Source organism: Betta splendens, chromosome 19 (assembly GCF_900634795.4).
Source record: "Betta splendens chromosome 19, fBetSpl5.4, whole genome shotgun sequence".
In the NCBI taxonomy this organism is placed as follows: domain Eukaryota; kingdom Metazoa; phylum Chordata; class Actinopteri; order Anabantiformes; family Osphronemidae; genus Betta; species Betta splendens.
The window spans coordinates 13,430,605-13,455,770 of NC_040898.2; the positions used below are offsets into that span (position 1 = coordinate 13,430,605).

The 25,166-nt window shown below is 45.5% G+C and overlaps 1 protein-coding gene across 50 annotated transcripts in view; it reads left to right on the plus strand.

The window, feature by feature from the left end:
• The window catches only part of LOC114846020 (ankyrin-3-like), a 71,593-nt gene that overhangs the window by 44,708 nt on the left and 1,719 nt on the right, over positions 1-25,166 (plus strand). For 12 of the 50 annotated variants that reach the window (XR_005897018.2, XM_041068562.2, XM_041068557.2 and 9 more), the window contains 21 exons: positions 1,248-1,350; positions 1,953-2,059; positions 2,985-3,209; positions 4,734-4,888; positions 5,019-5,230; positions 5,330-5,537; positions 5,619-5,715; positions 5,818-6,046; positions 6,126-6,251; positions 6,445-6,567; positions 7,091-7,117; positions 7,699-7,780; positions 8,973-16,484; positions 17,724-17,798; positions 18,743-18,874; positions 18,972-19,115; positions 22,655-23,297; positions 23,374-23,545; positions 24,328-24,411; positions 24,491-24,682; positions 25,008-25,079. Coding sequence is in view for 48 of the 50 variants with exons in the window: in XM_041068562.2 (XP_040924496.1) it covers positions 1,248-1,350; positions 1,953-2,059; positions 2,985-3,209; positions 4,734-4,888; positions 5,019-5,230; positions 5,330-5,537; positions 5,619-5,715; positions 5,818-6,046; positions 6,126-6,251; positions 6,445-6,567; positions 7,091-7,117; positions 7,699-7,780; positions 8,973-16,484; positions 17,724-17,798; positions 18,743-18,874; positions 18,972-19,115; positions 22,655-23,297; positions 23,374-23,545; positions 24,328-24,411; positions 24,491-24,682; positions 25,008-25,055 (10,696 nt within the window). In the remaining 2 variants the exon portion in view is untranslated. The other 38 variants (XM_055504055.1, XM_055504062.1, XM_055504066.1 and 35 more) reach the window with 28 other exon arrangements.

Sequence of the window (25,166 nt, forward strand, 5' to 3'; positions counted from 1 at the left end):
TTGAATCAATTTAATGCATAGGGGGCTTAAATGAGTCAGTCAGCTGGAAATCTGCTCCAGTCTATCTTCTTTCTCATTTCCCTTCTGAATGAGCCGCGCTCTTTAATGCCTCTGTCCTCTTTGCATCACTGGATCCACTCCTCTGTTTGTTCATGATCTCTTATTCTCTCCTCATGCCTAATGTTAGTCCCAAAGTCAGGTAAGGCTCCAGGCCTACAGCTCCCCACCGCCCCCGCCATCCCACCCCCCTCACGCCCTCAGACCCCCGACGACTGTGTGCTCCAGAGTAGTTCTGCACACATTGAACCCGTCGGAGCACTAACACACTGATCTCGCCCGGCCTTCATGTGTTAACGTTAGCTGCCGTGTCCTGTGGTTTCCATGCGTGACCTTGTTTTGGGAGCCGTAGCCAGTAGCCTGTTGTGTTTGTGTGTGTCTGTGGTCTGTGTGTGTGTGTGTGTGTGTGTGCCGTTTGTGGGTACGCCACAAACATGAAGCTTTGCGCCATTTTTGGTTTGTGTGTGGAGACTTTGATCATCGAGCTTCCAGGGACCTGAACTGATGCACGAGGGCAATTTGGGCGTTGCCTTTATCAGTTTAGTGTCATGACGAAGGATGAACAGTGCACAACAGTCTAATCTCATTGTTGCTGTTCCTCCTGGCCCCATGTCCAGGACTGATTTACATGAGACACCTCCTCTGGGAGTCCATAGGCTCATAGTTTCCATGTCTTGCGGCATCTGAGGCTGTGTCTTTACAGCTTGGGCCGAGCTCCAGCTGCACATCAGGTTTACTTATAGAGAAAACAGCTCTGAGATGCTGCAGACAAACATTCTTCACGTCATTGCTCAGGAATGCTCCTGATTTGCCTCATAAAAGTGTCTCTACACCCCATCGCAAGCAGCATCAACACCAAAATCAGCCGTTAACGTACAGCTCAGTGTGGACGGACAATCTGCACAGGTTTTATTGACTTTACCTGGAACTGTGTTCACAGACGACATAAACTGCCCCGATTGTGTGAGTTGATGGTTTCTTGAAGTGTTTTTGTCTTGTCGCTGGTGAAAACAGTCAGGTTCCTGGAAGCTGCATGCATTTAATGTGTTTTTTTTTTTTTGTTCACTTTCATACCCCCCGTTCCCCCCCCCCCCCCCCCTCCCTCCTCCTCCTCCTCCTCCTCACCTTCCTCCTCCACCATTGTGACTGTTGTCTTGGTAACCCGTGACTTCTGCTGCAACCACACCAAGCCTGCGTTCCTTCAGTTCTGATAGGTCCAACACGCTGAACCGGAGCTCGTTCACGCGGGACAGCATGATGATCGAGGAGATTCTAGCGCCAAATAAGGAAATGGTACGTAAACGCCAAGAACCTGCGTCCTTTTTGTCTCTGTGGATCCGTGTCTCAATCATGCATTTCCCAATGCATCTTATACTGTAACTCAGACTTTTCAAGTCCAGAACTGAAATATTCTAAGTTGAAACTCCTACTTATTGTTATTAAAGTCCTTCTCTCTGCACACGCTCTGCAGTGCTTGTCATTGATGCTGATGAGTGTGGGGTTTGTGAATGTAGCAGTTGCTAAGTAACAGCTTGTCTCCTCTCGTGCTGCTCCAGATGCTCTGTAAGGAAAAGTCTTTCATAGTAGAGCAACACAACAAGGTAGATGCTGAGGTCACCGTGCGCCTGCCTGTCAGTGCATGTGCGTTGTGTTATTATTTGCTTTGTGTCTATTACAGAATAAGTTTCCAGTTGAGTTCTGCTCATTCGTAACGCATGCACCGTATGGTCGTCATCTTACGCGTCCACGTAGCAGCGACGCCGTTCTTCACCAGGGGACCTGTTATTTAAATGCTGCTCTCCAGTGCAGTTTCTTTGCATGGCTCCATTACTTCCTCGCCGACATGCACATATTCACCCGTCTGCACTGTAGTGACGCTGCCGTCTCCTCCGCAGCATCTCAACGTGGCCAAGGACTTTGACAGCGACTCTCTGCGGAGGTACAGCTGGAACGCCGACGCCCTGGATAACGTCAACCTGGTCTCCTCACCGATACACTCTGGGTAAGAACATGTCAGGGGTGACAGGGAGGGGAGGGGGGGTTGATGTTGTCTGTGTGAGTCACGGATGATGCTGTACCATGTTGGTCGGTTTGTTTGTCAGGGTCTTGAGTGGTTTTTCCTTTGAACCAGTCTCTGCTATTGACCTGTGACTCCTGCATTGCTTTGTCATCCATCCTGCAGTTTTTCCTCTCCGCTCCCGCAGTACGACAGCAGGTGATTGCGATTGGTTGCTCTTTATCACCACCACTACCTGGTTTTCGTTACCTCCAGTGACATCGCACACCCCCCCCACTCATAACATCTGTGGTCGCTCTTCTCACGAGTGTGTTACACGCCCGACGTCAAGTGGCGGTTTATGTTGCGGCATCTGTGACTTAGACGTTGGCTTTAGTTACAGCTGGATATCAGGACGTTCTTCTCCATCACTGATAACAATCAGAAGCCAGTTACTGCAAATAGGCCTGCAGCCTCAGGTCACATAGTGTATGTGTGAGTTTGTGGGTTTTGTATAGAAACTAACCCGAGTTAGCATGGTGTAAGTCTGTCTGTGAGAGTGCCTTCACGTCAAAACCAGGTAAACACACAACTCCACAACCTTCTACTATGAGGAAAACATGGCCGACATGGCAGCTCCTGTGTTGGTGTAAAGGCTGGAATTGCTATTAATTGACCCAAATTGAATCTGTCCAGTCACAGCCAACACAGGACGCTCATCATTACTGTTCCTACTTCCTCCTGTATCTCTTTTCTCTTTCTCACCTACGTTGTGTGTGTGTGTTTTGGAGATCACGGCATGGAAAGCGACCTCACCTCAAACTAAAGACCCTCTCTCTCCATCAACGCTGCCCTCAAACTGACCTTAATCCTCGTTTCGCTACTGCTCCCGCTCCTCGTCTCCTCCTCATCATCCTCTGCTCTCCGCCAGGTTCCTGGTCAGCTTCATGGTGGATGCCAGGGGCGGCTCCATGAGGGGGAGTCGCCACAACGGCATGCGCATCATCATCCCGCCCAGGAAGTGCACGGCACCCACCAGGATCACCTGTCGACTGGCCAAGAGGCACAAGCTGGCGTCGCCTCCTCCGATGGTGGAGGGAGAAGGCCTGGCGAGTCGGCTGGTTGAGGTTGGTCCAGCAGGAGCTCAGTTCCTCGGGTAAGACAGATTTTTAAAAAATCCTTACCAGTGTTGCTGATGCTCTTTGCTTAATTGCTCAGTTTCGTGCACTTTAGTTCTCCCTCCTCCTTGTGCTTTTTGCCATCACCATCTCCAACCATGTGCGTGAACGTGTGGACGCGCGATACCTGCTCCTTGACTCGCAGTTTAAAGATTGATCCACAGAGTTATCGCTTCCCACCCGTCCTGCCCACACACTTATAATTTAGTAACGCATTACAGCACAAAGGGGTACAACTGTGTTTCTTAATGACACACCTTAGCGCTGTCTGTGTATTGACTTTACAAGCTTGTCTTTTGTGTATATGTGTGTTTCATTATCTCGTGGACACAGTAAACTACACCTTCCCAGAAAGCTGCCAGCCCTTAATGAAGGCGAGAGCCTGGTTAGTCCAGTGCTACAGCTGGGACCCAGAGGAACTAGATTTGTTGGGTAGGAACCAACCATAGCACCCCCATCCCTAAACACCCCCCACCACCCCCGCTCCAATCCCTCCTGGACCTCCACCGGGGAGGCAACATAACCGAGGCTGATTCATGCTGATGGATATGATTTCTTATATGTTCGTTGAGTTTTATTTGTAAGGTTCTAACATATTATGACTCATATGGCTGCCATGTAGTTTTGGGAAGAAATCAGAGGTTAATTACAAATCGAGAAATTCTTCCTAAAACTACACAATGTAGTGTTAAATCCATTGCGGTTGCACTTTCATTCACTGATCATTGTGGCTTCTGCTCCCACTGAAGGAGTAGGGTTTGACTGGCCGTGACTGCGCTTGTTGGGCATGAGCCTTTTCCTCCTCAAGCCGAGCACCCTCCCGCTTCCCATGATCGCTCTTACTTTACTTCATCTTTGAGATTTCTTTTCTTTTCAAATCCCACAGTATTTTTTGAATGTAATTTAAACAGCCACGAACAAAGTTGGGTTGGGATATACTCGCCCAGCATCAAATGAAACACACAACAGAGTTACACAAAACACTATTATATATTATATATTTTGAACCACATCAGCTTTTAACACAAATATTGGTAAATGTGAGCCTCTTTTGCAGCTGTGTGATCAGTGACTGCAGTTCCTCTGGTATCCTCACAGCTCCCTCTACTCTGAGGACTGAAGCGACAACGTCCTCAGGCTAGAGCACGTTCATCCTTCTCTCGTGTTGCATTTAGGCCTTGTTTAAGTGCTGCGCAGCTTTCTCCTCCAACCCCTTTAGTTCATTTCATCTGTGTTGTCAAGTCATGGCGGGCTCTGACATGCTCTGTGAATGTCCAACCAAGCACTGCCACAGCTTTCATTGTGAACACCGTCATCAGCGGAAGCCCAGTTCATTCATATCTGTACAGTATGTGTTTGAGCTCAATGCCCTTCAGCCACGTTTCACTTGATTTTGAACAGATTTCTGAGCAACTTTATAGAACAATAATTATTGTCAGGCTGTCAGGTCTGTCTATAAAATATTTAAAGTAACAATCTTTTCTCACCTTTTACCTCACCAGGCCTGTAATAGTGGAGATTCCCCACTTTGGCTCCATGCGGGGCCAGGAGCGAGAGCTGATCCTACTGCGCAGTGAAAATGGAGAAACGTGGAAGGAGCATCTTTACGACTGTAAGACTGATGATCTGAATCAGCTCCTGAATGGGATGGATGAAGGTAAATATCGGTTTCTGATGCTAAAAGTGTTGACTATTTTCAAAGCAAAATACACATTAAGATAGGGTTAAGTAATTAAGGCAAGTTATATAAATATATATATAAACATGAAATATGTCCTCCCCTGTAGAACTAGACACTCCTGAGGAGTTGGAGAGGAAAAGGATCTGTCGCATCGTCACAAAGGACTTCCCACAGTACTTTGCTGTAGTATCTCGCATCAGACAGGAGACCAATCATATGGGCCCGGAAGGAGGGACTCTGTACAGCCAGAGCGTGCCATTGGTTCAGGCCTCTTTCCCCGAGGGGGCATTAACAAAGAAGATCAAAGTTGGACTACAGGTGAGATGATATGTTACTTGGTTCAATTTCTGTTTCTGTCAATCACTGATAGAGGGGTAGAACTTATTTATGCTGTGGAACCACACCATTTATTTCCAGGCCCAGCCTGTGCCCGATGAGACTGTAAAGAAAATCCTTGGTAACCGGGCAACCTTCAGCCCTATTGTTACCGTGGAACCCAGGAGGCGGAAGTTCCACAAGCCTATTACCATGACGATCCCAGTCCCACCCCTCTCAGGGGAGGGGCTTACCAATGGCTACAAAGGAGACTGTACTCCATGCCTCCGCCTTCTCTGCAGCATCACAGGTAAGATGATGTTTTTGAAGACAATGAATAATGTACTTTGACAGTGAGTTATAAAAGCTTTTCTTTGTGACACTGGCCCAGGTGGGACATCCCCAGCACAGTGGGAGGACATCACAGGCACAACCCCTCTTACTTTTGTCAACGACTGTGTCTCCTTCACCACCAACGTTTCTGCCAGGTGAGTCATGTGTTCGAGTGCGGGGCATCTCATCGGAATCTGGACAAGAAGAAATGTTTGGAACTGAATCTCATCTGCCTGTCAACTCATCGCCTTGTGCAGGTTCTGGTTAGCAGACTGCCACCAGATACCAGAGACTGTTGGTCTGGCCACGCAGCTGTACAGGGAGCTGATCTGCGTACCCTACATGGCTAAGTTTGTGGTGTTTGCAAAGATGAACGATCCGGTGGAGTCCAGTCTGAGGTGCTTCTGTATGACAGATGACAAGGTGGATAAGACCTTGGAGCAGCAGGAGAACTTTGAGGAGGTGGCAAGGAGCAAAGACATAGAGGTGTGATCTATTACTTCAATAGTAATTAATTCATTAATGAACATTCAATTTAACCGTAACCATCTTGATGTGCTCTCAGGTTCTGGAGGGCAGGCCCATTTTTTTGGATTGTTATGGGAACCTGACTCCTCTTACTAAAGCTGGTCAGCAGTTAGTTCTTAACTTCTACGCCTTCAAGGAGAACCGCTTGCCCTTCTGTGTCAAGGTACTCTAAAGTGTTTCCCTAATGCAGCTATAATCATTTTGATGCTTTAATGTTACGATTCTTTCAATACAAGCAACAGGACCACAGATAAACAAAAACGTAAAACTCCGGTGCACAGTGTTACCCTTAAGAAGCAGTGGCTGATGACCTGTGAAGGAATGAGGTACAGACAGAGGCGTCTTCTTCTCTCTAGGTCAGAGATCCCAGCCAGGAGCCTTGTGGTCGCCTCACTTTCCTCAAAGAGTCTAAAACCACTAAAGGCCTTCCGCAAACTGCCGTGTGCAACCTGAACATCACACTTCCCGCAGTGAAGAAGGTAAGGTAGCGAGACCTCGCCATTCTCTGTCGTCACCTCCATAACCATGCTCATTGTCAGGGTAGTTCCTGCCCCAATAACCCGACTAGTTAAACAACAGAGAAAGACTTTGGCCAAGTTGCCGCCACCGTGTCTTTTATCTGTTTAAAGCTTCTCTCTGTGTATTTGGGTTATCTATGAGGTGGATTCTTGTCATCGGCTGTTTAACTTTGTCCCACCTACCCTTTGATTTAGACAACATGCTTCTGGCTGAGGGCTTTTGTGCAAAAGGCTTCTTCTGATTATGAGGCTGTTTTGTGTGGCTTGACTTTATTTGCTATTTATGTTGGTGCTTCATACTTTTATTATTTATTTTTTCTGCTTGCGTGGGCTGTTTTTTTTCTTTTTGCTGAGTTTGTTAAAGTGGCTTCTCTTCTGCGTTGGAGCTTCTGTCAATCACTCCTTTTTCACACCCTGATGTTTCTTTTCCCCTGCTTTCCATTATGTTACTCCCCCTGTTTCTGCAATGCATCTTGGGAACCAGGAAATGGAGTCAGATGCCGAGGATGAGGTAAACCACACCCTCCCCACCATGTGCTGTCCCCTCCGCTAAATCTCTAGTGGCCCTGCTCTGCTCATCCTAGCCTTATCTTTTCTGCTTTTGCAAGGGTAAAACCAGCTTTGTTTGCTCAAAGCTGACATTAGGCGCGCGGTTTTGCATGATATATTACAGATTTAAAACATTTTCCTTTATGTGTAGTCCTTATGCCTTATGCTACGTGATTCGAGTAGTTAATGAGTTTTGACAAACATGTAGTAACCTCAAATACAATCATTTAGTTATTCCTTCTAATCTAGAGCTTCTGGCCTTACCAAGACTAACTCAAGCTAATATTCACGAGCTTGGCTTAGTAACCGAGTAAGAACAGTAACAGAATGTAGCATATCCGGTGCTTACAAAAGTAGACGTTGAGGTGTAGTGAATACTCGTAGAGGAGAATTTACTGCAGTATCATGCAACTGTTGAATATGGCTTTGTGCTAACAACTACTGGGTTATTTGTCATGATATGGCCCAGATGATGCTCATATGACGACACACGTAGGGCACCGTAGAACTGATAGGTTTCTGTCTTGTTTGCTATTGTTGCAGACTGAAAAGCCAGAGCGACGTCATACCTTTGCATCCCTAGCCTTACGTAAGCGCTACAGCTATCTGGCCGAGCCTGCACCGAGTGAGTTTGACATTTACACTAACAAACCTTGTGATGAATATAATGAGAATAACTAATAAAGATAAGTTAGTTGATTAACAATTTCAATTACCCTGTAATTCGCGAACATAGATGTGCCTTAATTATTGTAATTAATACATATTTCTCATCTCACATGACATGCACTGTCCACATGCTTGTTTACAACATGGTACATATTTTTGCATGGGTCAGTGAATGGACTTTACGTTCTCGTGCTGTGCTTGCCCACATTGTGAGTTGGGTTTTGTCTGGTTGATTTCCACTGCTGAGTTGAAAAAGTCAAAAGGCAGCGTTAAATTTGTTCTTTGACTCAGCGACACAATGTTAATAGCATTGTGGAAGGAGGTCAAAGTACAGATGCTTTTGTTTTTCATTTGTGCCCTCTGACTTCAAGACTCTTGGCTTTGTGGGGATGTGACAGCTTTTGGGGCACTGAAATGCATGTTAGGAGTTTGGCTTTCTCTTCTGGTGTTTCAGTTTTCACATTTTCCGCCACCAGTTTTTATTGATCTTGCATGGCAAAATGAGCCAAAACTTCAGTCATGGAAAAGCATTTTGTCACATTTTATTTTTATCTACTAAGAAAATGGAAACGTACTGTATGCAGCCCTTGGCTCTATTGTATTATAGTGTACTGCAATTTTTGAATCAAACAGATAAAAGGCACTTTAGAAAGCGGATTGAAATTAGACCCAGAAGCCTTACAGTGGTTTTGGAACATCTGAAGTCCAATCAGAGAAGCTCTTTTTGTGTTTATCCTGGTCCATTTGTCTGCCATTTTCCGTTCCGTTGTTAGTCTACACATTGTCTTTACTTTGCTGCTGTGTTTGCTTCATTTGGTTTATTCATTAAGTTGTTGCTGTACTTTGAGTCATTCTAATCCAGAATCACACAGGAACACAACTGTCTCTGTTTATCCATCTTCACTTAGTGCTCAAAGATAGTATATCAGCACCTCACTGAACTGCTATTTTTCCTTCCTTGGTACAAGTTTATTACCAGGAATGCGTCACTGACCAACTCTTCCTCTTCTGATCTCTTCTTCTCTCACATTTCTTTTCTTCTTTTTACTTTCCCAACATAAATTTTCTGTTACCTTTACTGTTCTACATTCTTTCTTTATTTATTTTTCCATTTCTACTACTTCATTATTCAACAAATTCATCTGAAGAAACAGCAGTTGAACGAAGCGCAACAACAAGAACACTGCCTGCTGGTTACCCTCACAAACCTGTCTTTCCAACCAGACCTTACCCACCATGGTCGACTGCTCCTATTACCGTCCCTGGCCAAACAAGGCCTGTCAGAGTGGGGGGTTCCCTCACAAGTACCGATTCATCGGCCGGCATCACAGCTCCTTCTCCAATGAAATCTACCTGGCCCCTGCCCTCCCCATCACCTGCATGTCCTGCAACTATCAAAGCCACCCAGGGAGCACCAGCACTGTCATCCCCAGTTAAATCAGTCAGCAACATAGTGTCCTCATCCCCCATCAGGTCTCATAGGATGCCTTCACCTATTAAAACGGTGGTCCATCAGGGTCAACACCAGGGGTCTGCCAGCCTAGTATCCTCTGGTAGCCCATGCAAACCTGCCACAGATCCAGCATCTATAAAAAGTCTTGCTTCACCATACATATCAAGGACTTCCCCACTTCACTCTGTACCAAATGGTTCTGTGCCAGAGAGGACATCAACTTCTGTTACTGCTCCAGCATCACCAAAGGCACCTTACAACATGTACAATGCTAATCTGCCTTTCAAAACATCACTTGGCTTCACGCTTGGGACTGAGTCAGGGTCACCTAATCTTTCTTCTGTCAAAAGCCTATCCAGCCTTTCTTCTATAAAGACCTCCATAGATTCAACACTCTCATCTCGAGGAGGGAGATCGTCCCTCTCTTCTCTTTCCTCCACAGGGCAGACAACAATTGCCTCTTCAGAGCTGTCAATGATGAACGGATCCATCTCTCCTGTTAAATATCCATCCTCCTCTTCCACACCATCCTCTCCTTCTTCCCGCCTTCTCTCAGAAAGAAGTAGCAGTCTTCAAGAGAGAATCCAGGCCACCACTCAGGCAGCAACCTCTGGTGTCAGTGCGGCCATTAATGAAGCTATAGACTCATACTCTGTCTCAGGGTATGGCACTCTAAAGTCACTGTCCTCCTCACGCAGATCTGCAACAACTAGCTCTGCTTACGGTTCTCTAAGATCTGTAGTTGCCCCTTCCAGTTCAACAGTTTCATCTAATACGATGACTGTACCAGTGTATTCATTGGTCAATGTAATCCCAGACACTCCTATCAAACCAGGACCCGGGTCTCTCAAAATGGCCTTGCCTGATTCCCCTCGTGCCTCAACCTCATTGTCTTCTTCTTTGTCTTCCTGTGTTACTGCATCAAAAATTAACTCCCAGATGAAATCCCCCCCATTTATCACACCACCCATCATCCGCGCAAGTGCAGCTTCCAATCAGGAGATTCTCAAAGATGTAGCAGAGATGAAAGAGGATCTGATCAGAATGACCGCTATCCTACAAACAGATACACAGACAGCAGCTAAAACTGTCCAAACATCACTTACTGGAACTCCTAAAGAGTCTAAATTAGATGATGAGGAACCATTTAGTCTAGTGGAGAAAGTGAAAGAAGATTTAGTTAAAGTCAGTAAGATTTTACAAAAAGATCTCACAAGTGAAAAGAAGGCCGTTGCAGCTAAGGAGGACACCTCAGAGGAGGACTGGGAGGAATTTTCCAAAGATGAGATTGAGGAGGCTCAAAGAAATACCCTCTCAGACAGTTATCCTACTTTTGATGAAAACGCACTTCTTCTCAAACACCACTCTATGTCAAGCAAAGACTTAGAGTTGGCCAAAGTAGTGGATTTTTTAACAAATGACATTGGCGCTAACTCCCTTTCCAAGTTGGCAGAGATGAAATGTAGATATGAGGAAGAGGTCAAATGGGAAGGTGAAGAGAAACAGAAACGTGTTCTGAAACCATCTATGTCAATACAGGAAAACAAACTGAAAATGCCTCCACCTGTCTCTGGCATGCTCAGATCCCCTTCAGAAAAAGATCTAAGCAAACTTGTGGAGTCATATCAGGGGCCAGACACTATTCTGGAATCTCCTGAGGACCTGTCTCATGAGCAGGATAAGAGTCCCCTGTCAGACAGTGGGTTTGAGACGAGGAGTGAAAAGACACCTTCTGCTCCTCAGAGTGCAGAGAGTACCGGACCCAAACCTCTATTTACAGATTCACCCATCCCTCCATGTGTAAGTACAACCAGAACTGAAGTAGTCCACTTTAGAAGCTATGAGCAGCCAGATGAGCCTTGTGAGCCTCTACTCATGGAGGAAGCTGCATCTGCTTTTCCTTCTCTAGAGCCAGACACCGCTTCAACAAGTTCTTCCCAAGCTTTACAGTTGAAAATGCCAGAAGAAGACATGATGAACAAAAGTCTTTGTCTTAAAGAGGAAACCCATATTACCACTACTACTAGAATGGTCTACCACAAGCCCCAGCTGACTGATGGTGCAGAGATGCTAGAAGATGCTATGTCAGTCAGAGATATCATGAAAGCTTTCCAGTCAGGTAGGGACCCTTCTAAAGAATTTGCAGGTCTTTTTGAACACAAAGCTAGCCAGGATTCTATAAAAGGTGATGAGCTAACCCCCAGATTTCTAGACAGAGATACTAAATCCAAACCTAAAGTTGAAAGAATAATTGAGGTTCACATAGAAAAGGGGCATAGCACAGCAGAGCCAACTGAGGTTATTATCAGGGAAAGTAAAAAACACCCTGACCTTTATGTCTACAAAGGTGATCGTGGATTTAAAGAACTTACAGAATATGATGAGGCCCAACAGGAAGAAGAGGAGCTTCTTACTGCTGAAGAATCCCTTCCCTCCTATTTGGAAACATCTCGAGTTAACACACCAGTGTCACAGGAGGAAGACAGTCGCCCAAGCTCTGCTCAGCTGATAGCTGATGATTCATATAAAGCGTTGAAACTACTAAGCCAGCACTCTATAGAATACTGTGATGATGAACTTTCCGAGATCAGAGGCGAGTCATACAGATTTGCTGAGAAAATGCTCTTGTCAGAAAAACTTGATACATCACCAGTGTCTCACTCTGACACAGAGAAAGTGGTTTCGGAAGAGACCTTTAGTCAACAGCAAAGTAGCCCAAAAAGAGAATTTGTTTCTAAGTCATCGAAAGATGGGTCTCCTAAATCTAGTAAATTCTTGCACAGGGATGAACCATCTCAGTTTGATAAGGTAACTGTTCTCCATTACTCCACAGAACAGGGTAGCCCCAAGCATGCAGTTTGGATGCGTTTCACAGAGGACAAGCATGACAGGGGCAGGGATAAGCTCCTTTATGAGGATAGAGTGGACCAAACTGTAAAAGAAGCTGAAGAAAAACTCAGTGAGGTATCACAGTTCTTCCGTGACAAAACAGAAAAGCTCAACGATGAGCTCCAGTCCCCCGAGAAAAAACCTGTAAGACGAGAGTCAAAGGAACCCAGATCATGGCCTAGCTCAGCCTGCAGCTCCCCCGAGAAGACACAGCAAAAGTCTAAGGCAGGAGAAGAGAGACTCAATAAAAGCAAACTTAGAGAACCTTCAGTTGGTAAAATGTTTGGCAGCACAACAACGACTGAAAGGAAAACTTCTAGCTTACCAAGCACTCCCCAGAAAAGCATAAGCTCTGAAATCAGCAATGCTAAAATTAAACAACAAGCTAAGAGCAGTGAATCAGAACCCTCTTCTCCGGCCCATGTAAAATCAACATCAAAAGTCAGTGCCGTGAGAATGAAGTTTGAATCTGAGGCTCGGAAGCAAGCTCAGTCTAGTCCAACCAAAATTCCACCTCCAGTGCAGCCAAAACCTTCAATAAAGAAATTACAGGAAAGCAAACTTCCAGTTTATCAGTTTCTTGATGGAAAAACATCAAAAGTATCTGAAACATTGAAAGAGGAGTGCCCAAAAAAGGACACTGAGGTTGAATGTAGTGCCACAGATGGCACCAAAAATAGTTTACGAACATCGAAAGTCCCAAAACCTACAGGAGGCAGGCTGCCAAATGTAACTGTCCCAGAGACCTTGTTGCAAAGACAGACTAGTGAAACTGACAAAGCAGCTAATAAAGGGATAGATTTGCATTCAGTGGAAGAAATTATTAAAGGTCAGAAAGATCATGACACTACAACACTATTAGAGAAGGACAAGGAAGCTAAAAATTCCCAACAAGTTACAAAAAGTGAATTGGCTTCCAAAGAAGTATTAGCTGAAGTATCTAAAAAAGACAGCGAAGATCCACCTAACAAAAACCTCAGAAAAAAGACAGAATCTCAAATTCCCGTAAGAACATTGTCTTCTACATTAGATAATGATCTCACAAAGAAACTTGCAATAACAAAACCCTCACACATACCTACATTATCTAAAAGCAAGTTGCAAACTAGTATTGAGACAATCAAAACTAAAACTGATGAAACTCTATCTTTTGAAATTTTAGATAACGCACCCAAAGACTCAAACTTCAATCTTACGAGCCCAATAGAAATTTTGGAAAAGGTCATAACCTCACCCACTGCAGTAACAACCAAAGAGAACTTCAAGGGCATCAAAACGTTGCCTGTTTACGTTGGTGTCCAGGTGGGCAGACAGGCAGAGAGGGAAGCCAAAGGAGCACTGTATGCCGTCAAACAGAAATCTAACTCAGCCCTCAGCCCCATTAGCCCTGATGATGACACACTAGAACAGGTTTCTTTCATCGACAGCTCAGGGAAAAGTCCAATTACACCAGAGACCCCTAGCTCTGAAGAGGTAAGCTATGACCTCACGTCCAGGACCCCGGACCCCTTTTTGGGATTCCTGCCAGGGCAACCCAGTCCCATTATGGAGGTATCTGAGGATTCAGAGGAAGACCAAGGCAAAATTTTGACTTTAAAAGAGTCCCTTTCAGAAAATAGTAATGTTCACACCACCCGGGCAGACTTTGCTAACGCTAATAACCAAGAATCTGTGACAAATGATAATCAGCAGGAAGTAACAAATACTTTCAGCCACCACGAATCAACAGCAAATGACAGACTTGATCAAATAACAAGACAGGAGCCGCAGGAAACCTCAAAGGACAAAGGTATTGCATATATTGAATTCCCTCCTCCTCCACCTCTAGATTCATCTTCTGAAATTTCCGACCCAGAGAGAAAAGGTTCTTGTGCCTCCTCAGAGACTGAAACAGAAATGATGGAAGTGAACTTACAGGAAGAACACGACAAGCATTTGCTAATTGAGCCAATCATACGCATCCAACCTCCTTCCCCAGTGCTCCCTGGAACTGATGATAGCCAGTCAAATCCTGATGAGGCAGAAGAGGAGGAGGAATCAATTTTCCAACCAATTCCATGTAAGAAATTTACTTTTAATTCTCCGGAAGAAGACGAGAAAAAAAAGGAGAAGGAAAAAGTATCTAAATCCAAAAAGCATGATAAAAATGGAAACAACAAAGAACCTCACGGTGTGACCAATGGCTCAAATGGTTCCAACGGTTCTAAAGGTTCCAATGGAAAAGGAGAGGACTATGAGTATGAACAAAATGGAAATGATCAGTCCATAACGGACTGTTCAATAGCCACAACAGCTGAATTTTCTCATGACACAGATGCCACAGAGATAGACTCTTTAGATGGATATGAACTCCAGGATGAGGACGATGGCCTGTGTGAACAGGCAGATTTACGATTGTTTGGTCTCTCGGATAGCCGGAGGGACGTCTGGGCAACAGACACTTTTAGGTCCAATGACCGCTCATTTCCCCAGACCAAACTGGAAGTCATTGAGGAGGAGAAAGCCCCAGAGGAATGTCAAAAGGAAACCTGCAAAAAGGACACCACCACAAATGGTGAAAAACCTGATGTTAAAAGTCAGGAACAAAAACCTTCAGATAAAGAGGGATTTTCAGACACTTACTTTAGTTATAAGTTAGAAGAGGAGTTTAACTCACCTTTTAAGACTGTTGCTACTAAAGGGCTGGAGTTTGACCCGTGGCCCAGCAAAGTTGGAGAAGAAGACGTCATTGACGTGGGGGGGGCCCAGGGATGCAACGGTGAGCCTAAACCCTTTGGACTGGCAGTCGATGACCAGTCTCAGGCCACAACGCCTGACACTACTCCAGCCAGAACACCGACAGACGATAGCACGCCAACGAGCGAGCCAAACCCATTTCCCTTCCATGAAGGGAAGATGTTTGAGATGACACGGAGTGGTGCGATTGACATGAGCAAGAGGGACATGGTGGAGGAGAGGCTCCAGTTTTTTCAGATTGGTGAGCATTACTACTCTGCTGGCAGATACAGGGTCAGAGATTCAGAAGTAGATGCCTCCTCACAACACACGGATGAGTTTATTAGTCAGGATTCCTCAGAAACCTTAACGGTCCCTCAAGTCTCCATACAGACTACCACCTTCCAACTTGAAATACCAAATCCAACTGGCAGTTGCAGCACATCCAGGGACTCAACTTTAAATAATGAGCCAAAATTCTCCACATTTAGGTCAGGGTTCAGCTTGTCATCTGATAAAACCTTGTCAAAAAGCAGTAATAACTGTATCATTGATTGTTCTAATGATGTAGACTCAGGGATAACAGTAGATAGTTCTTGTTCTGTAACCTCAAACTATATAAATTATTATAATTTCATTACATCAGAAATGACAGATAAATGTTTGAATAATATATCAACAGGCATTTTAGATGATAACAGGCTTTCTTTAAGTGCAGCTGAACTGAGAGACTATTTGTATTTGACTTCAGAAAGTAAGGGAACTTCTAACCAAAGCACTGATTATTATTATGCACCTACAGAAAAGAATAGCAATTATAATGTAGCAATAACAAACACAGGAGCCATAAAGGTCAAGGGACAGATATGCAGGTCCAGGTTACCAGTGAACATGTCCCGACCCAAACTATGCAAACAAAGTCCCCCCATAGCAAACAACAAGGCACAAGAAAACAGCAATAGATGCAGCACATATTCAGTTCATGTAGTCAAAAAAAGATTGGACCCTTTTGAGCATGTGCTTCCTAAATCTAGAATTCCAATCTTGACATTTTTTCAGTATCCATCTCCTTCCCAGGATCAGAAGCAGGTTAGAAAAAAATGTGTGGTTAGTGATGGATGCAAGCAACAGCAAAGTAAAGGTAGATCCAGCAATGAACAAAAACAGGGTTCAATGAAAACCCTAAGTAGAAATAGAACAAATGTGACACATAGGAAGACCAGACCTATAAGCAGCCAGGTAGTCAAGCCCATGGACCGAACCCAGCCCGAGGAGGCTGATAACGAGTCAGAGAGAAAGGGACTGCTCACTGAGGATGGAGGGAGCCGCAGCACCAACACTACCAGAAACACTTCCTTGTCAGAGCCACCCAAAGCCTCTAGACCTTCCTGCCCTTCCCGCACCTCTACCTCCACCAGCACCAGCACCACCACATCAACACCGTCCTCTAGAGGCTTCAGAGGTGAGGTTGAACAGGCCAGCAGTGAGAGGATGAGGAGGAGCAGGAGGAAGAGTAGGCGAACACTTGGAGGGAAGGAGCAAAAGGAGAAGAAGGAAGGGAGTCAGGTTGATCAACCAATCACGGCTCCGGTCACAGAGACTAGTTTGTAAACTCTTTCTAAACACTTATTACACGTGAACTCTATTAGATGCATGTAGCCGTTGTGGGGTGCTTCGTGATGTAAAGTGCAGCTGTCATGTGTTCTTCCTGTCATTCCTGTTCTCCGTCTTCTGTGCTGTCTGATTTAGACATGTAGGTCAAGGCTAAGCTCTGGCCTGGTATCTCGTTAGTTCCTGGGTCAGGCAGGTTTTATTTAGGCTGAATGGACTCACTTTGGGCTGTTACATGTAGAAGAATGAGAGGTCTACGCCCGATCGCTGTCATGTCGTCAGTAATTAGTGAAAAAAGGTACAGCCACAAGTTTGATTTCAGTTTAGTGTATTTAAGGACATAAAGGTTCTAAGTATATGCTCCTTCTTACTGTGGAACAGCACCAGGTTAGGTGAGCCTGCACTTCACTCTGCTCACCTTCACTCATGTAATATCATTGACACGAGAGGTAAAGGTGTGTCTGCTTGTTTGTAGTCATAGTCGGGTGGTTGTACTGAAATCACTGTGGAAGCGATTTCCTTTGAATTTGATAATCAGGTGATTGACAGCTGCACATGAAACCCAGTGCAGCTGCCTGACATCTGATTTCAAGTTTGAATCTTTTGATCACTTTTGATCAGTGTGAGGGAATGTTGCCTGATGGTAGGTCTTTACTCTAAACACTTTCTACTAATCCTACTCAACATCAAACATTTTAGATGTTAAAATGTAACTTCTGTTCCTTTTTCTGGCCTCACAGATCTTCTTAGTTGTGATTCTAAACAACTGCCCAAAGCATAGCCTCATGTAAAGTTACCTTTAGCATTAATCAATTATATGAGATGTTCTGGTAGGTACTCTGTAACTTTGGGCCGAGCCAGACTGTTAGTTTGAGCTAACTAAGACTATTTCACACATTATTATACTGTTGCATAAATAAGTGTGCATCACTGAGGATCGTCTGGCCAGAAAATCTGTCTTTTAAACATGGGACAGTGAGCTAAAGTTGGTTGTTTGTTTCCAACATTACGATGTTACATATAATCCTAATGCTAAAGTAGGGTTTTGTTACTTACAGTATTTGACCTATGGCTGAATCACATTCATATCCACAGCCCAAAACAGACAAACATTTAGTTCGCAATCCCAATTTGTGTCTTTCATGAATGTCAATGCTCACCACGTTTACAGAGTTTTGGGGGCTCTGCCGCTAATCGTTTGTGCACTGCCCCTCCCTGCCTCCTCGCATAGGCCCTCAGAGTCCCTGTGAGAGGACGGACCTCCGCATCGCAATAGTGGCTGACCACCTTGGACTCAGTTGGACTGGTGAGTGCATCTCTATTAACCATCACGTGATATGATCTATCAACAGAAAGCATTTGGAAGCAGAAGAATCTGAGTGCAACTCTTTAACCACTGGTGTTGCAGTGTTTGTTGCCATCTGGTGGACGTTCTGTATAATTATTTATTAAGATTCCTTTGAAGCAGGACTGCGGTGGTATTTAAAAACTACACTGTCACCATTATACATGCACTAAACTAAACTGTAAAGTATGCAAATCAGAGTGTCTCGTTATTAAATTATTAGCCAAACATGAGACATGTGACGAGTTCAAGCAATGGAAAACATGCACAGCAATAGATGTCTTGTCATTTTAATCACAAACAGCTACTACTGACAGTGTAGTTGCATTCACACATTGTGCATGTCGGCGTTTCAAGATGCCGTATGTCCTGCACCGGGGCTGTGATCAGGATGTGGCCTCTGCAGATCAGACCAAGCCTGGACACCTGCACTGCAGCACTGGCCCATGTCCTCATGCATGTGTGCGAGTGGGTGGTGCCCACTCGTTTTGCTAAGTGTTCGTCCAGTGCAGTGACTCAGGAACTGCTGCGTAGAAGAAGGAATCTAATCCATATTTAATGCGTGTTGCAGAGCAGCACATGAACGCGATTTGCTCATGTTTTTACATTTATTGCCAGCTTTTCACAACCTCATTGACTGAACAGTGACGGGCATTTCCACTCAGCTGACAGCGTTTTCCATCACAGACCATTACCTCATTTGCACTGCACTTGCTACACACCCGATGTCTGATTTACAGCATCATCTGCTCCACATACACATCAAGCTGGGAGTGGTGGCAGTTTTCATGAATTGCTGCACACGTTAGCTTTCCCGTTTTTCCCATTTTTGTCTACTGTTAAGTATGAATGACCTTAACAGAAATGAGACTTCTAAGCCTTGGCTTTTTTGTGTGCTGCCACAGAGCTGGCCAGGGAGCTGGATTTCTCTGTGGAAGAGATCAACTTCATCAGAGTGGAGAACCCCAATTCACTGACAGCACAGAGCTTCATGTTCCTAAAGAAATGGGTGCACAGGGATGGTAAAAATGCCACAAGTAAGCTCTGCTGCATGTGTGATAGGTGATAGCATGCGTTCCTTTTAAGTGGTGCTCAAACATGTAATAAAATAATTTCTCCGTCTCTCCCCTCCAGCGGATGCTTTAACTGCGGTGCTGACTAAGATCAATCGCTTGGATATTGTGACTTTGCTGGAAGGGCCCATATTTGACTACGGTAACATTTCAGGCACACGCTGCTTTGCCGATGATAACGCAGTATTCCCGGATCAGTCCGATGGTAAAGTGTAGCCCACCCTAGCTGAAACTCTCAGTCTTTCTCTCAGTCTGTCCCTTCACCCTTGTTCACCTCCTCTCTCAGATAGACAGACCTCAGTGAGCAAACAATCCAATCAGACCTAAACAAACTGTGGACGTTGATTAGACGTAAACGTAATGCTTCAGCAGGTTCCCTGATCTCATATCACTTAATGACCATCAGGTAAAAACAGCATTAGTTTTTATGAAGCAGTCACTCCAGTTAGGCTGTTTTAACTCTGGGCACTCTAGCGTTAATGAACTTGTACCATTTTGGGTGCATGTGTGACTGTTTTTGTACAAAGCATGATCCTGAAACAAATGTAAGCCACAAATGAACCAGTGTCTGTCCCATCTGATAAATGCACTGATGATACTATCATAAGAATAAACAAGCCGCATTTGTTAGTTGGGTTACGGCACTGGTTCATCATCTGGACAGCATAAGATCTGTTTATGTGTATGTCAAGTTTCAAATCAATACCCAACCCTATGTCCTCCTGTTGAATCATGCCCAGGACGATCAAAATGCATAACAACATAAATACATCAAGCAGTTTTTAATGATGGCATGTTTGCTTTAAGCAGAATGAAAAGTCAGCCCTCTCTCTTTCTGTATTTCTCTCTTTCCTCCTCAATGAAAACTGAATGTCACTTACTAGAATGAACTCATCCTGACACACTCAGTGAGGCCGTTTCAGAATTTCATTAGCAATATGATAAAACGACTGGTGTAAATTTGTGTAAAGATGATCATTAAGTCAAATCAAATTCTATAACATTACTACTAGCTTATATTTTGAAATTCTGCAACAGGCCTTATTGCTAGTTTGTCCAATTACACCTTTATGAATCATCTTAACATAAAGATCTGTGCTGCTGCTGCTGCTGCTACTGCTGCTGTTGCGTTCAGTGTTGGGGAAGAGAAGATCTTTGTGTGAAGATGATTTCAAGTGGAACCGAAGCGTAACTGATTCAGTGACTAGCAAAATGCATGGCTGCAGCTTTGTGTGAGAGTCTGCTTGCTCTGACGTTATATACACTTTAAGCCCTCCCCAGACGGGTGGAGCCTTTTCAACGTATCCACGAGCAGGTTCTCTGCCTCGTCGCTCTCACATGGGTTGAAAACGAAGCCTCCCTCCTCACTGTGTAACGATGCTTCTGTGTCACTGCTGCCACTGCTCTGTTCCCGTCATCTCCTGGGTTTCTCTTCGAGCCTTCCGGCCTCTGCTCCGCTGTAGAGTCCAGCAAACTCCTGACCTCTGCTTCCTCCTCCCTCCTCTTTCTCGCTCCCGAGTGACTAACTCCTATGATAACTCCCTTTGCAAGCGCAACTAACCGGCTGGTTCCCAACGGCAACGCTGTCACTCGTGCTGCTGCTGGGATCGTGACGCGCTGCCTGTCGCAGCACTGCTCCCAACTGGAAATCAAGCACTCATGAGGATTTATAACCGAGCTGAACGATCAAGGATGTTTTAAAGTTTCACATAATTACTTTTTTGAAGTAATACTCAAACTTAATGACTACTGATTTATTTTAGCATTTAGTCTTAGTTCATGGTTGACAAATCTAATCATACTAATGTATTTGAAGAGAAACCCCATTCCTGTCAAGACAAAAAAGCTGAAAAAGGCTGAAACATCTTCAGTGGTGACACTAAGTCAACATCATCGTCTGAGCAAAAAATGCCACTGGATGTTACTACGTTTTCAACCTTTACAGTAGAAATTGTTTATTTCGACACACGTACTTCCACTAAATGGAAAGTCACCGTTTTTTCTTACTTCTTTGCTTTTAATGCGCAGACAAACCTGAATCTGTTTCCTCGCTGTTCAATCGGATGCTGCTGCTCTAAAAGCTCGACTCTTGCTTATCAGCTGCGATAAGCAATCCTGTCCTGGTGTGGCGTCTCTGCTTCTGCAGCTTCCTCCACACCAACCCTTCCTCAGTCATACGTTAACTTCACCGTCTGCATCACCCTGAGTTGGACTCGCTGCATCTGTCTTGTCTAACAGTTTGTGTTTTTATTTTTTGTCTCTTTGTGAACTGTGATGACTGTAACAGCTCCAAAACGTTCTCCTAAACCTCCTCTGTGTCCACAAATGCCTCCGCCCGTCCCCCGTTTCCATGCTTCTCCTTCCTCGTCTGCCTTCCTCCCTTCCTCTTGTCCTCCCTTTTATCGCCCCCGTGTCACCTCCTTCCCCTTCCCCTCCCCTCCTGCTGTCCCTCCTCCCTCCTCAGTATTTCACTTCCCATCTGCCCCCTCAACGCCTCCTGTTTACCTCCTGCCTGTTGCTCCTGTCCTCCCCCACTTCTTCACTCTGTCGTACTCCCCACCTCTTCCTTCCTCCCCTGGAAGTCCTTTCAGGGGTTCCCCCTTTTTCTTTCCTCCTCTGTTCACTCCTCATTTGTCTCCTCCACCTTCCCTCTGTTTGCCTTTCTCTCCTCCCTGGTCTTCTACGCCTCCTCTTGTTCTATGCCCCCCTCCATTATTTGCTCCCTCTCCTTGTGCCCCCCTCACCTTATCTGGTCCCCCTCCTCCATCTTTACCTCCTACCACCCCCTCCTCATTAGGATGTCCCTCCTCTCCTCCAACGTCTCCACCTCCCTTTTCTTTCTCTGCACGCTCCACCTTTAAATCCTCTTCTCCTTCTCCTCCCTCAGGTCGTCACCCTACCTCCCCCTCCCCTCCACCCTCTCCCCTTCCGCCTGGCATCCCTCTTAACTTCAAACGGGATCGCTCTGTCCCTGAGGTTTACATTTAGAGACCTTTAGCTCCTGCTTTTTGTTTAAATCAACACAACTAACCCACCACAACAAGCGTTTGTTTAGAAACTGACTGAATTGTTGACGCAGTGAGCTTCAGTCTTGCTTCTTGTGAAGTAATTTCACAATAGCTGCATTTTGAAATTGAAAAAAGTTGGGTCCAATGTTAAGCACCAGTGTGCAACATAAACACCTGAATGTTCACATACTGCAAACAAATCTAAACTCAGTACACATCAAGTCTCCACCTCACATGTTACATTCTGTCTTTGGGACCTTCTTTTCTCTCTCTCCATCTCTTTGTGATGTAGAAATGTGTCTGTTTTGTGGTCCTGAGGTCACATGCGTGTCAGATAAATGATGCTCAGGGCAGTTTTTAATGATTTTTTACTGCCCACTAAGAGTGAGCAGAACAAGCTTTAAACACAAAAATGACCCGTGTTATTATGGTAATATGGTGAAGGCCATGTGAGAGAATGCTGCTCTGAGACATGGTGTCAGTGTTTTACTCACAGCTTGTTTCAGCTGCTCCTAAATGGCCAATAAATAATAATAATAATAATCAGCCTGTGCGGCTTTAAGGTGTAATCAGACGACGCTGCTGTGACCTCTGAACATTATACGACCCTGAAATGTTAGGTTGTTCTCATTTCATCACCTCCACCTCTCCTTCCCACTCTCCCTCTCCATACTTTGTCTCCCCCTTCTCCTCAACCCCCTTACCCTCTAATCCTCTACTCCTGCCACCCACCCAGGATACGACAATATAGAACTGGAGCTGCAGACCCCCACGGGCCTGACCTACGTGCCCCCTACCCCACTGCGTTCAGATGACTTCTTTAGCGAGGGAGATGCTAGCATAGGCTCCCCTAAGGCCGCGCTTGCTAGACCTAGCGACCTCTCGCTCACTCAGACCACCAGTACCTCCAGCAGTGACCCCCTCACGGTGGCCCCAGGCCCCGGCTCCTCCACCCTAGCGCCCACCCTAGCTGGAGCTGAAGATACGACCTTGGTTTCCTATGCGGGGCCAGATAACGACAGGAGGGCAGTAGAGAAATCTGGAAAGGAGGCTAAAGAACTGAAGGCAGGGCAAGAGGCTGTTTTGCAGAAAATCCAAAGGGAAGACGAAGCCTTAGACGTCAGTCGCGGAAATGGAAAGGAGGAGGAGGAGGAGGATGAGATGACCCAGGAGAGGCTGCAGAGTCTGCTGGACGATCTAAAGCTGGAGGGAGGCTTGGAGGACGAGGAGATGACGGAGGAGAGGGTGAACGCCATCCTCGAACAAGTACGGCAAGCAGAAAAAGTCGTGTGTTCGCTTCCAGGGTGGAGGAGTGACACATCGGGCGCGATCGGAGGGTCTCCAGTCCCCGGCCACGAGCCTGGCGCCGAGGAGGGCAGGTAGGACCCGTGTTTATCAGACATTTCTCTGTGAAAACGCCAACGTTTCTGTGACAGCGGCTGAATTTATGCCCAGCCCCGACAGTCTAGCTGATTCACTGGAGCAGCAGAATGGAGGTCAGACGGATGCCGCCAGGGAAGGAAAGGAAAAGGAGGCGAAGAGGAAGGGGTCTCAGGAGGACAGCAGCACAGCGGGGCCGAGCAAAGAACGGGAGCAGGGAGGCGACAGGTCCCAGCACAAAGTCCAGGTGAGACCGAATCTTACGGATCGGGTGAGAAAAGCCCAAATTCGGGGCCTCAATGAGAAAATCTATCTTACAACACTCGTCAGGGAAACGTTGAAGAGTCGGGCTCTGATGAAGAGACTGTCACCACCAGGGTGTACCGCAGAAGGGTCGTGCTCAAGGTGTGTGAGGCCTGGTGTGGACAGCCTGTGGCAGCGTGCAGTGTTTCAGCCTAAGCTTTGTGACGGCGAGTGTGTGAAGGAAACAGGCGCGTAGAACCTGTCTGAGAGGAGGATGCGTTTTAAAAGAGAAAGATTTAAAAGAGAAAAACAGAACTGGTTTTGTGCAATGTGCAAAACTTTACATTCATGCTTTTGTTCAGCTAATACTCAGTTATCTTATGTCTAAACTTTGCACTATGTTTGGATGGAAGGCTCCTCACTGCTTGTTGATGTCGGTTTGGTTTTGCTGCCTCATAGGAAGACGACTGGTTGTGCTGCATTTTTCATTCATCTACGTCATCCATTTCAGACAAATAGAATACAGTAAAGACTCACTTGAGACGCTGGATTCTATTAATTCTTTTCAAAATTGAGTGACTAACAAGTGATTAAATGATGCTGACAATCTGTGTCTGGTCATTGTTACCAAATGACATGCAGTACAGTATGTTTTAATTCTGTAAAAATTAAATGTCATAACGGTTTCCCAATGTCTAAATCCTTTCCCTCTTCATTCTTCCAACCAACCCGCTCACATCCTCCCACTTCTGACCTCCTTTATACAAATCGAAACTTTAATCCCAGGGAGAGGAGGCCAAAAACATTCCCGGAGAGTCTGTTACTGAGGAGCAGTTTACAGATGAAGACGGGAATCTGGTCACCAGAAAAGTAACCGTCCGCACCCTCATCCATTAGCCACCGCATCCTTTTTCCCACAGCCTCCACTCACACGTCTTTCCACTCACAGGTGATCAGAAAGGTGGTGCGCCGTGTGGTGAACTCGGACGAAAGGAGAGAAAGTGAAGGCGAATCTGTTGCGGGAGCTGCGTCTCCGGCGAAGGCGGCAGCGGGGGGGAAGGGCAAGAGGAGGGGGAAGCGCAGCCGGCAGGGCCCCAAGGCCGAGAGGCCCCGAGAGGAGGCCCAGGGAGAGAGAGCCGAGGTTGAGTCCGATGAGCCGCTCTGTCTGATTCACCTGCATGAAGCTGTAACTGGATGTGAACGTGAATCAAGGCGCTTAGAAGGAAGCGAACTACAGCGATCTGCTGGTTGTGAAGTTGCTGTGATTCAGGCAGTTTCAAGAACCTACTAATGCTGTTTTGACGTGTTTCGCTTTAACCCTTCTCTCCTGAGCCTCTTCTTTCTTCCAGCACGTTGCTTCCTGATGTAAAGTAGCTGAGATCTAACTTTGCTTCATTAACACGCGTCATATTTTGATCTGAGCACAGCGCTGACTTTTTCCACTCTCTCCTTCTTCCTCTGCTAAGCCTGGAGACGGTGCCAACAAGAGACAAGGGAAGAAGAGTCAGTCATAACAGCACCGCTCTTCACTACACCTGGTAAGACTCAAACATATCTGTCTGTTGGTTTAGAAAGAGAAATCTATATATAAATGTCAGCGGACAAGATGTAATTTATGAAGGTGA